Source organism: Petromyzon marinus, chromosome 40, assembly GCF_048934315.1.
Source record: "Petromyzon marinus isolate PM22_M1 ecotype Great Lakes invasive population chromosome 40, UKy_Petmar_22M1.pri1.0, whole genome shotgun sequence".
In the NCBI taxonomy this organism is placed as follows: domain Eukaryota; kingdom Metazoa; phylum Chordata; class Hyperoartia; order Petromyzontiformes; family Petromyzontidae; genus Petromyzon; species Petromyzon marinus.
Window position 1 is genome coordinate 2,024,279 of NC_133706.1, and position 12,967 is coordinate 2,037,245.

The window sequence follows — 12,967 nt, forward strand, 5'->3', positions numbered from 1 at the left end:
AGGCAGTATTTTGCCTACTCTTCCAAGCCGGCCAGACGCCTTGGAACTGTTGAAAGTTACCCATGCTCTACCCCACCACACGCAACCTGCCGATCGCCTGCGTGTGCCGAGGCTCGTGAACGATGGTACCCACGTGGCCGACCGCGCCGCCCTTCGGTGAGAGCGACCGATCGCTCGGGGGACGTTTGAACAAACGATTCTCTTCGTGTTTCGTGCGGGTGGCGGCAGCCCCCCCGAGGTGCCGTGGAAAAAGCCGAGCACGGGACAGGAGCAACTGCACTGAACTCCCCACAAGAAAACGGCCCATGTGAAGCCCCCCCCCCGGCCCTCACCCCCCCTCAGCACCTCACCCTCCCTACTCCTCACCCCCCCCCGCCCCTCACTGGCCACCACCCCTGCCCAGTGCGCGGCGAGAAATTGGAAAGCGCGCCGAGTGGAAGCGCGAGCTGGGGGGGGGGGGTAATGGCACTGAGGGAGCGGGGGGGTGGAAGGAAGGGGGGGGGTGTTGCAGCCACTGGGTCAAGTTTCTGCCGCTTGTCACTGGGGTGACATTTTCACAGCGGATCCGTTGAGATGTTCATCACGAGTGAAGCGGCGGCTTCAGCGGTGGCTGCCAAACCCAGCGAGGGGCGAGTTGGGGGCTCGCAAACTCACGGCCGAGCCGACATCGAGTCACGTGCTCCGTAAACAACGACGATAACAACAACGCACAATCAAAAATGACAACAAACATCAACAAGAACGCCGATGAATGACAACCGAACGGCAGCAACAATGATGACATCATCACCAATAAAATTACGATTCATAATTCGTTAATTTAGAGTTAGATCAGAGTGAAGGTATAATGCCAATTTTTCAGCTGTACCCTCCGGCACCAGACAGAGTCAATCAAATTAAGTTGAGGTGCCACGATGGCTAGGAGATGTTAACTACCTCACCTGGTATACAGGAGGTCGTGGGTTCGATCCTGACCCTGACGCCTGCTGTATATTTGGAGTTTGCGTGTCTCTCTCCCCGTGGCCGTGTGGATTTTTCTCTGGCTTTTCCCCTCCACACTTAGAATCAAAGTGCATTTTGAGTATTTGGCTGCTATAAATTTCCACACAATAAGCCACTTTGTTGAGCTATCATTTGTGCCTATGTCGCTTCTGAAAAAGAACTATGAAGCTCAGTGGGCCTTATTTGGTAAATGAAAAAATAATATATATCCATAATAGAGGTTTTTTGGGTTAGATCGCGTAAATATATAAATGTGTCATTAAAACCCGCCACCACCCGACACAGCCAATTAGTAAGGTCTGTCACGTAAACAGAACGTGCCAATTAGTTACTAGTACAAGACATCGGTGTGTTTGAGAGACAAGCCACAACGTTTACAATCCGAGTACGACGTTTCACCAGTAATTACGAGCTTCTCAGGTGACAGCCAGATTTGTGGAGAAGTTCACCAATTTCGTTCCTTAAATAGAGGCGTAGAAGCCTATCTGTTAAACCAAAAAAATAGTTTCGTTTTATTTGTCACGTAGTCAGAAATGCCGACCATCCTTTCAGCTAAACCAGAGGAGGGTGGTCGAGAAGGAACGTTGAAAAGGCCGAGCAAAACATTTCACGACAATTTTCCACTAAGTATTTTGCTGGCGATGACGCCCAGCGTCATCGGATGTTCACGGCAGGTCGGCTCTCGCCTTTCACAAGGACAACAACAAAACAACAACAATGTCCTCAAGGGAACATGACCGCGGGTGGACGGGCGACTCACATAGTGGTTGGCTGCCGGGTCCTTGACATCCACGCGGTGCTTCTTGGCCTCGCCGCCGTAGTTGGCCGAGAGCCGAAACTTCTCCGCGTCCCTCAGACTGCCCGACGGCGAGATGGATTTGCTCTGAGACGTAAACAAAAGGAACACATGCACACGGACACAAAGACAAACGCAAAATTAATTAAAACTCCAGTCTGCTTTTGTCGCGTCAATCGGGGCGGCTTGCACTTCACGCCTGTGTCTCCTACGCTCCACGACGATTGGCCAGTGAATGAGTACGCCTCTGGGTATTAAGAGTTGCCTCTGGGTATTAAGAGTTGCCTCTGGGTATTAAGAGTTGCCTCTGGGTATTAAGAGTTGCCTCTGGGTATTAAGAGTTGCCTCTGGGTATTAAGAGTTGCCTCTGGGTATTAAGAGTTGCCTCTGGGTATTAAGAGTTGCCTCTGGGTATTAAGAGTTGCCTCTGGGTATTAAGAGTTGCCTCTGGGTATTAAGAGTTGCCTCTGGGTATTAAGAGTTGCCTCTGGGTATTAAGAGTTGCCTCTGGGTATTAAGAGTTGCCTCTGGGTATTAAGAGTTGCCTCTGGGTATTAAGAGTTGCCTCTGGGTATTAAGAGTTGCCTCTGGGTATTAAGAGTTGCCTCTGGGTATTAAGAGTTGCCTCTGGGTATTAAGAGTTGCCTCTGGGTATTAAGAGTTGCCTCTGGGTATTAAGAGTTGCCTCTGGGTATTAAGAGTTGCCTCTGGGTATTAAGAGTTGCCTCTGGGTATTAAGAGTTGCCTCTGGGTATTAAGAGTTGCCTCTGGGTAGTAAGAGTTGCCTCTGGGTATTAAGAGTTGCCTCTGGGTATTAAGAGTTGCCTCTGGGTATTAAGAGTTGCCTCTGGGTATTAAGAGTTGCCTCTGGGTATTAAGAGTTGCCTCTGGGTATTAAGAGTTGCCTCTGGGTATTAAGAGTTGCCTCTGGGTATTAAGAGTTGCCTCTGGGTATTAAGAGTTGCCTCTGGGTATTAAGAGTTGCCTCTGGGTATTAAGAGTTGCCTCTGGGTATTAAGAGTTGCCTCTGGGTATTAAGAGTTGCCTCTGGGTATTAAGAGTTGCCTCTGGGTATTAAGAGTTGCCTCTGGGTATTAAGAATGTTGGCGCCGCCACGCGTGACTGCGAGTGATGAGCGAGCGGTGTGCGACTCTCACCACGCGCATCTCTCGGTCGCCGTCGCCTTCAGCGGATGTCAGAGGCAGCGGCGATGGGGCAAGGGTGGGGTTGGGGGGATGGGGGGCAGACAAAACAGTGGGGGGGGGGGTATAGACAGAATAGAACCACCCACACCCTCACCTTGTCCACGCTGGAACCCAGGGGTCAAGTTCCCCTGTCATCGTCACACTCGGTCCACCCTTTCTCCCACTCTGTTTTTTGGCTGAGCGAATACCGTGACGGCATCGCTTTCAATGCGTGCTTCCCCGGGCGTCCGACACGACCGTGTGCTCACGACCTCGCCCCTCCTCGGATTTCCGACGGCGATCGCTGGCCACCCCCTCCCCCTCCCCCCCCCCTCTCATACTTCTTTCGTACCTTACGTAGCCAACCATGCTCATTCAATTCTGACTGCGGATCGATTGATGCGGCTCTGCCAGCCGATGTCCCCCCTCTCTCTCCTCCCCCGATTCCCCTCCAAATTAAAAATGTTTAATGCCATTTTACCAAGCTGCAATATATGGCAATGACTCTCCGTAAATTACAGACGGACTCAGGTTGTTTTTGCTGTTGAATTGATTTCCTTCAAATAAATGTCATACTCCTATTATACATAAAATATATTATAATATATAATCAATGCCTCGAGTTCACTGGCTGGCTTCTGGCTGGGCTCCTGTCCACACCAACAGCGACTCCGTTGTTGATTGTGGCTGCCTTGGGGCCGTTACCAGCGTAAGCCTGCTGGTCACCTGACTAAAGGAGACCGGTGGTAGAAGGTTTAGGAGCCGCATCGTTGATTAAGTTTATTACGATTTGTTATGGTGGATGAGCACCTGTTTAGCCAGTTGCCCGGCAGCAAGGGAGTCAACCGACATTGCCGAGGCAAGAGACGGCAACACCGAAGTGGTGGAAGCCACGAATAGTACAAGACTGGCACGGTTTGACATCGCTACACCATTTCAATTTGTGCTCGTATCCATGTAATTATCTTACCAGAATATTCTTTAAATCCTCCAGAACATATATATATAAACCCTCACAATGCATATTACCTTGGAATGTTATTGTGACGTAACCAAGTGGATTACTGTTCGTGCTCTGAGTTCAGGAGGGTCTCGTGAGAATCAGAATAAAAATATTTACTCATACTGGAGGAATCCAATACGCTATAAAGCTCTTTTACACAGATGTCCAGCAGAGCACAAACACGACAGGGGTACCTTTGGATGCAGAGCAACAACGCAATCTCTACTCGATATATATAAAAAAAAAAGACGAGATACTTCTTTCCGATTCTTTTCCCGCGCACAGCCCCCCCCCCCCCCCGTGCCACCGCCCTGCCGCCTGTCAAGGTTATTTAAACGGCGCTGTCGCCCGATTCGACTTTATTCACGATGTTGGTCCAGCTCGAGTAGTGCCACCATCTCAGGTGGCAGCAAGGTCAGGATTTGACCGGGCGCCCACAGACTAAATCCTCGGGGTGGGGGAGCTTCTGTTCTCACACTCGCGGCTTGGGTCCCATCACACGAGCCTTGAGCTTCCAATTCATACCTCGCTGGCCACGCTCTCCTTGCTGTTGCTGCTGCTGGTGGTGGTGCTGCTGCTGTAGGTGGAGCTGTCCCTGCAGGAGGCCATGGTGGCCCTTGTCGGCAGGTAGCTGGTGCAACAACGAGGCTCCTAGCGGGCCCGACAGCACCATCAGTCCACCTCCGCCGCCGCCGCCACTTCCGGTACCGTTGGCGCCGACGAGGGCGGCGCCGGCGGGCGGCGTGGGCAACGCCGGGGGCGGCAGCGGCGAGGCGTGGTGCTGCGGGAGAGCGATGGCGCCGTGGGCGTGGACCAGGTGCTGCGCCTGCAGCTGCTGGTGCTGCGGGGAGGGCGGGGTGGGGGAGGAGCCTCTTGAGAAAGAGCCTTGAGACTCAGTGGAGGCTTTCCTGGGCAAATAAACGACATCGTTACGACCAATTACTACCGCTGCGGTGAAAGGTGCTGGGTGAACGATGGTGGTGGAGATGGTGGTGGCAGGAACTGTGCGGTGGCGGTGGTGTTGGTGGTTACGGCGGCACGGTCAGCAGCAGTGGTGGCGATGGCGGTAAGGGCGCTGATATTGATGGTGGCAGGGACAATGCGAGTGCAGGTGACTGGGAGGCAGTGGCGGATGTTGCAACCGGCTTGGTGGTGGTGGTGTTGGGTGTTGGTTGTAGGGGCAATTGCAGAAGTTGTGATGGGGTTGAAGGCAGTGGTGGCGATGGTGGCGGTGGCGGGGATGATGGTATTGGTTGTGATGAGGTTGACATTATGTGGTGACGGTGGTGGTGGTGATGCTAGGGACAATGGTGCTTTTTGTGTGCTGGGGTTGAAGGCAGTGGTGGCGATGGTGGTGGTGGGAGCTAAGGGGGCGTGTGTGGAGCTGGGAACGTACTCCGATGGCGGTGTTCAGCTCCGCCATGGTCACTTGCTTGGCCCTGTCCACCGCCTGCAGCACCTGCTGCTGGTGCTGAACAACGCACACGCGCACACATCAGTACAAAGATCCCCCAGTGTAGCCTTAACAGACCGTTGGGACAAATGCTGTTAGCAAGTAGGCCCGGCCGCCTTTGTCTCCTCAGAGATGTTTACATCCTGCACCAGTTACTCATTTGAGGCTGAGTAGATCTAGGAGAGGCCTAGGACCGGTTAAGATAATCGTCACTGGTGTTTAGCTGTGCACGTGCACACGTGTGGATGCACGTAAATGCACACAGACACAGAATCATCATATCCCCATTATGGTCTGTGGTTCTCGTACGTCTATGGTCTCTTTGTAAACAGCAGTTCACGCCATGGCAGGTGCTGAATGCTCTGTGTGTGGTTCGTGCTGTTTGCCGTGTAAACTTTGCCACAATAGTCGGCTGGCCAAGTAAAAGGCTATTATAATTACGTATCAACTAATGAACATAAAAAGACAAAAAATCCCCGAATTAGACAACAATGGCTTTTGGGTCAAGTGCTGTTAACGAGCATTGATGAAGCCAAAAATGGCGCAACAAGGGGGTTGTGTGGTCAGTATCGTGCCCGGCCATCTTTGTCTCCCTAGCGCTGTTGTTTACACATGTTTAAGGCCGAGTCGACCTAGGGGAGGCCTGCGACTGGTTCAAATATTTGTTTTGCGATGTTGGCCGTGACCGCGAATCGAACGCGGGTCGCCGGGTTTGTAGCGCAATGCACTAACCACCCTGCCGCCGCTCCTCACTACACACGCATCGTGGAGGCAACCCCCACACACTTTCTGGTGCGGTGCACCAACTCCCTGCGCCTTCTCTCCACCTTCTAGCAGCAGACAGAGGCTCTCGCCTGTCTGAGGTGTTTAATGGGTGACAAAGAGCTGAGGGTGTTTGTGACCCATGAGGGTACTTGGGGGTAGGGCCTCTCTCCACAGGTCCTCACGAGAACTTGGCACTGGCTCGGTCCCGGCACAACAACAACCGCCATTCGCCACTAAGTGGCGGTGACGTCACCGCGGCGCTTGTTCCAGGCTATGTGCCACTTGAAGTGTCGAACGCCCAGCAGCAAGAGGTCACGGGGCAGACCCAGGTGCCATGGGTCGACTGACTGAGATGAGTGGCTGATGCATCACCTGTGCCCCCTACTGTGCCAACCTGCTGTGTTTTAGCCGCCCGGCACTCCGCTTGTTGTTTTGAGCGTTGCTCCTCTGCCCTCCGCTGTTGCTGGAGGGCGACTGCCTCCAACTGCCCAGTAGCAGCATCCTTCACGAGCCTCCTCTACAGAGGCCGATCTTGACACCGCTGGTACCAGTCATTGGCAAGTCCACTCAGCTTCACCACCACTTATACCACATCACTCCACTGATGGGAACGGGTCCAGATCTTTCAAAGATTTGTGAGCTCCTCACACAATCCAGCATGGTTAAACCCAGGATGGGTTGTAGGCAGGCCAGCCTGAATTTTCTCACTGGCGAAGATGTTCCATTAGGGGGGTCCACGTTTCACAAGCATAGAGAAGGAAGGGCATGACTGTGGCCGAGAAGACCCGAAGCTTCGTGTTGAGCGACAGACCAAGTAGCTTCCACACAGCTTTGTGCATCCGATGAAAAGATAATGCCGCTCGACTGATTCGGAGTGAGACTTCTGCTCTCAAACTGGAGCTGGTCATAAGCACACTGGCACACGCACGCGTGCTTGCTTGTGTGCACACACACGCACGTGCACCCACACGCACGCTCACACGGACGAACACGCACGCACGAGCGCACACAACAACAACAACAACCGCCATTCGCCACTAAGTGGCGGTGACGTCACCACGACGCTTGTGCCAGGCTATGTGCACCCTGAGGCCACGTGAAGTGTCGAACGCCCGCTGGCAGGAGGTCACGGGGCAGACCCAGGTGCCACGGGTCGACTGACTGAGATTACTGGCTGATGCACCACCTGTGCCCCCTACTGTGCCAACCTGCTGTGCTTTAGCCACCCGGCGCTCCGCTCGCTGTTGTGAGCGTCGCTCCTCCGCCCTCCGTTGTTGTTGGAGGGCGACTGCCTCCAACTGCCCAGTAGCATCCTTCACGAGCCTCCTCCACAGAGGCCGATCTTGACACCGCTGGTACCAGTCATCGGCAAGTCCACTCAGCTCCACGTCCTCCCGTACCACATCACTCCATCTCTTCTCTAGCCCGTGCCGCGCCCGCTTAGCCCCCTCAATCCGGCCAAACAAAAGCTGTTTCGGCATGCGGTGGCTGGGCATGCGGGCTACATGACCCAGCCATCGCAGCCTTGCCTGCCGGAGGAGCTCACCGATGGGACCCTGCCCAGATCTTTCAAGGATTTGTGAGCTCCTCACACAATCCAGTCTGGTTAAACCCAGGATGGATCGTAGGCAGGTCAGCCTAATTGTTTCTAACCGGCGAAGATGTTCCATTAGGGGGGTCCACGTTTCGCAAGCGTAGAGAAGGGAGGGAATGACCGTGGCCGAGAAGACCTGAAGCTTAGTGCGGAGCGACAGACCAGGTAGCTTCCACACAGCGTTACGCAACCGATGAAAAGATATTGCCGCTCGACTGATTCGGAGTGAGACCTCTGCTGTTAAACTGGAGCCAGTCATAAGCACACTGCCCAGGTATGGGAAACTCTCCACTCTCTCCACAACTGCCCCATCACCGATTGGGAGTTGTGGGGGTGGAGTGTCCGATGGTACAAAATACCCAGGCAGGTGCTTAGTTTTGGTGGGGCTGATGGTAAGGCCCCACCTCTTAGTGGCACGCTCCAGTCTCAGCAGCAGCGTCTCCAACTCCTCCTCTGACTGAGCAGCTATTACCAAGTCATCAGCATACATAACGTGGTTGAGCAATAGGGAGCCATCCCTTGACCGCACCCGGGCATCGATTAGCCTCCCATTATATCTGTACCATATGGAGATTCCCCCGGTACAGCTATTGAAGGCTTCACGAACTACGTGGTCAAAATAGATGTTAAATAATGTGGGAGCCAGAGGACATCCCTGTCGCACCCCAAGGTGTACAGGGAATGGCTCTGACTCCCGGCCACGTAGTTTTACCCGGGCCCGCTCACCATCATGAAGGTCCTTAATGATCGTGAGCAGAGGGTCAGGTACTCCAAAAGCACGAAGAACGACCCAGAGCCCAGGCCTACTGATGGTATCATAGGCCTTGACCAGGTCAATAAAGCAGAGATGTAGGTCTTGTTGGAATTCCCTACACCTCTGCTGTAGCAGACGGACAGAAAATATGGCATCTGTGCAGGACCGCCCTTTCCTGAAACCGCATTGGGGCTCCGCAAGCCTCTCCTCAGCGTGCCTGGCAAGGCGATGCTGAATAATCCTTGCCAGGACCTTTCCCGGCACACACACACACAAGCGCACACACAGGCTGAGCAACCCCCCCCATCCCGTCGCTTGCGCCGCTGCCAAAACCAGGGGCCCGACAGCCCGCTTCCCGCCCGTCAGAGAGGGAAAGCACTTACTTCTGGAGCGAGGAACGGCATTATCTGCGCACATATCGCGTTGAGCCTTTTCACGATCTCCATCTGAAAGAGACGGAGGAGGCGAGCCTGGAGTGAGTGCCAATCCCCACTCACGCGAGGCGACACACGGCTGCCGGGGGAAGGCCGGCGGGGGGGGGGGGGTTCGTTTGTTTAACCAGCAGAAGGAGGATGATGATGATGATGCCGTGACTCAGGGAAGTAATGAGGTTGGCGTGACCCGTGCCGTGGCAAGCAAAGCCCCCCGCCCGCTCTCCACTCGTGAAGACGTCCCTCGGGGATGGCTCGCCACCACCGCTGCCGTGCCGTCGGGGTCATCACCGCGCGCGTTGCGAAGCGACGACGGCTCGCCAAATTCCGCTCCGTGCTCTGGAGGCGTCTTGCAGGCGATGAATAGGGTTTAAAAAAAAATTGGCTCGGATCTAATCGGTTCACGGAGAAATTGTCGGCAGCAGTGCTCCGGACCGAAACGTCGGGGACGCGCCGCGCGTCCCAACGAGGATGCGGTGCGACGGGAGAAAAAAAAATAACCCTAAACCTCCGCACACCGGGGTCCGTAATGTGCGCCAGTGTGGAGCCAAGGACTGAGTCTGCGAGCGCCAGCGAGGGGCGTAGCACTTAAGAGTGAGAGATCACTCTGAAATATCACTCCACCGCCCCACTTGACCACTCGTCGCTATACTAGTGCCTTGCCACCTAACCCTATAAATGCCTTTTTTTTGTATAACCCACACAAGACGATCGCGGAAACTATATTTGACCAATCGCGTGTCTTCCTGTGCCCGAAATGTTAATGAAAACCGAGGATAAACCCTACTGCCCGAAACAAACCTGAGGGGACCCACTAACCCCTCTTAGCTGGGAGACACCGCCACCCATCCCCACAGCCACCCCCACAGTCCCCAGCCCCACTCACCTGCTTGTGCATTTCGATGTTGAGGCCGTAGGACATCTCGTAGTACTACCGAAAAAAAACACACACACAAAGACAAAGATACCCAGTGTAGCCTTAACAGACTGTAGGAGCAAGTGCTGTTAGCGAGTAGCACCTATGAAGGCCGGCACTGCACACGAGGGGGTGGGTGGCCAGCACCACTCCCGGCTGTGTTTGTCTCCCCAGTGGCGAGGTTTACTATACACCGCACCAGGTACTCAATTGAGGCCGAGTGGACCTAGGGGAGGCCCAGGACCAGTCCAGATAACCGTCACCGGCGTTGGCCATGAGCGGGAACCCGGGTCACTGGGTTCATAGCGCAACGCACGAACCCTCCTCACACACACTCGCACACTCGCACACTCGCACACACGCGCGCGTTCGGCACACAAGGGGGGGTGGCGGCCAGGTGGCCGCCACGGCCTGGGCCCCCTGGGCTCACCCCAGACCCATGTCCTGTTTGCGACGATCGCTTGCTCGCTCGTCTCCCGACACGGGCCTCACTCTCCCTTCCTGCTTTGGCAGCAGAAATCAGTGCCGAAAAAAACCGGACGCAAGTCAAAGGGAGCGCAGAGAGCACACACCCCCACAGAGGACATTGAAGCAAATCGGCGATTGAGCGTCTCGCTATTTAACCGGCTGGGAGGAGTTGGCGCGAAGCTGGTTTCGCCCACCGGCTGTAACCCGGGCGGCCCATCAGTACCATCACAATGCCACCGCACTTAACTTTTTGAAGATAAAAAAAACTAAATAATAATAATCATCATTTGAGCGCATTTTCATCGTGGCGGTTCATTCTGAGGGGTTGCCATTGCCAAGGCCTCATGAAATAAATCACGTAATTTTATTTCACGTGGTGGTGAACGGTTTGGTCAAATCGTGCCGTGTCGCATTTACCGCCCGTACCCTACACCTCGCTCATCTTGTTGTTTCACTCTGGAGCTGTCAATACCTTTTTTTCATCAAAATGCGAATTGCAATTGCTCAGCATTTTGAGACGTATACTGCACAACCGACACCAGAGTGTATATATATATAAAAAAAAATTGTTTATTTAATTATTTGTTTATTTTGCCTTTGTGAATAAAAGGGAATGGTTCATAAGGGGTAGCAGCAGCGGAGTGGCGCTGCGGCTGCCACTCCGCTGATACATCTCCGGCTCAAGGTCTATTCTAACGGCGGGTGACGACCCACAGGGTCAGGGCTAAGCTATCCTTGATTAGTGTCAAAAGCTACAAATGGTCAGGAGCTGAATGCCAATGTCAAGGTATGCTGGCCACGAGAGAGCTTAGGGAGAGTTCGTGCAGTTTTGCCATTCCTCCTCCGTTTAAGGAGTGTAGACTACAGTGATTTACTGTACGGTCCACAGTTTGGGTTGTACGGTTAAAGTAACCACTGTGGCTGGTCTTTATTTTAGCATTTTATTTATGAAGCGGATGTGGGCAGCGACCTGTTGGTGTTCTGATGCGGTTGATGGTTCCATCACTGGAGTCTTCGAGCAGAAATGTCAAAGCCCGGAAGTGCGATGTTTGGATATCGAATGAGTAGGTGTTTATTCTGGACCTCCGCATTGTTCGCCAGCCTTCTTCCAGATCTGGGTTGAGATTCTAGGATGGTGACAGCAGCACGATGCCAGCAGGGGGACCGTGAGGTGTACAGTCAGTCCTCTTTGCGTTCCTGAAAAGTGTCGCGTTGTGTGAACACGCGAGGACTTGGCCTGCGACTGAACATAATGGGTTGATGCGCATCGTGCCGATTAGGCGTACGGTAGAAACGGCACCTGGTGATTTTTTGACAACTTCAGCAGTAGGCCACGACGATCAAACGGAGTCGAAGGCAGCAGAGGGCAATCGCTGCTGTTGCCAACCTTCTGTTTGTGACGCAGGAAACCAGTTTCTGAGGGTGGCGAAGGCAGCCATCTGTTCGCAGCAGCTATGGCCAATTGGAAATCTGGCTTGTTCGGGAGGCAGTTGCAGCAGCTTGGAGGTAAAGGGCAAGAGGGATCTTGTGACCCTGTAGCTGGAGTGCAAGTCTTGCGGCTTTCTGCGTTTCAGAATTACGACGCCTTTGGCTTGCTTCCAGTAATAAAATAACATAAGAACTATATAAGCACCAGAACCAACTATTGTGGCCGTGGCTTTGTGTGTCCTACGCTGCTGTAAGCTCACATGAACACACGACAAGAGCCCTGCAGCCAAGTGTTTACATTTCCTGAACTAGGCTCCTCCAAGTTGCACGCCAGCTTCGGGAAATACATGCGAGCTGTTCTCCAACACAAAGGGTTGCTACCGCTCATCGAGAAATCCGAAAGGATGCTTATGTCTCGTCACGTGATGGCGACGGTTCAATCGGGATTTCATTTGAGGGGGGGGGGGGTCGGGGGGGGGAAAGTAAAAAAATAAAACGAGAATGTGCAGGGCTGGGCGATGGCGCCCGCTCAGCACGTGGCTCTGCGGTCTCTTGAACTCACGTTAAACCGACTCTCCGAGCGCCGCCAATCTAAACTATAAACCAAACAATGTTTTTTATTTTACCAGGTAAGGCCCACTGAGCTGAATAGCTCCTTTTCAGAAGCAAGCAAACCTGGCTATCACAAATGATAGCTCGACGAAGTGGCTTATCGCGTGGAAATGTATAGCAGCCAAATACTCTAAACGCGTGACGTTGATTCTAAATGTGGAGGGATAAACCGGAAGACCCGGAGAAAAATCCACGCGACCACGAGGAGAGAGACACGCAAACTCCAAATATACAGCAGCAGGCGTCAGGGTCAGGATCGAACACACGACCTCCTGCACACTAGGCGAATGTAGTCAACATCTCACTGGGTAAAGAGACCCACGACCTCCTGCATACTAGGCGAGGTAGTCAACATCTCACTGGATAAAGAGACCCACGATCTCCTGCATACCAGGCGAATGTAGTCAACATCTCACTGGGTAAAGAGACCCACGACCTCCTGCATACCAGGCGAGGTAGTCAACATCTCACTGGGTAAAGAGACCCACGACCTCCTGCACACTAGGCGAGGTAGTCAACATCTCACTGGGTAAAGAGACCCACGACCTCCTGCATACCAGG

At 53.6% G+C, this 12,967-nt stretch overlaps 1 protein-coding gene across 5 annotated transcripts in view; it reads right to left on the minus strand.

The window, feature by feature from the left end:
• The window catches only part of LOC116950694 (transducin-like enhancer protein 4), a 54,961-nt gene that overhangs the window by 23,740 nt on the left and 18,254 nt on the right, over positions 1-12,967 (minus strand). For all 5 annotated transcript variants that reach the window (XR_012946443.1, XM_032968668.2, XM_032968667.2 and 2 more), the window contains 6 exons: positions 9,869-9,913; positions 8,935-8,997; positions 5,382-5,456; positions 4,511-4,826; positions 2,956-2,981; positions 1,763-1,885 (listed from right to left, as the gene is read on the minus strand). Coding sequence is in view for 4 of the 5 variants with exons in the window: in XM_032968668.2 (XP_032824559.1) it covers positions 1,763-1,885; positions 2,956-2,981; positions 4,511-4,826; positions 5,382-5,456; positions 8,935-8,997; positions 9,869-9,913 (648 nt within the window). In the remaining variant the exon portion in view is untranslated. The remainder of the gene's footprint in view (positions 1-1,762; positions 1,886-2,955; positions 2,982-4,510; positions 4,827-5,381; positions 5,457-8,934; positions 8,998-9,868; positions 9,914-12,967) is intronic.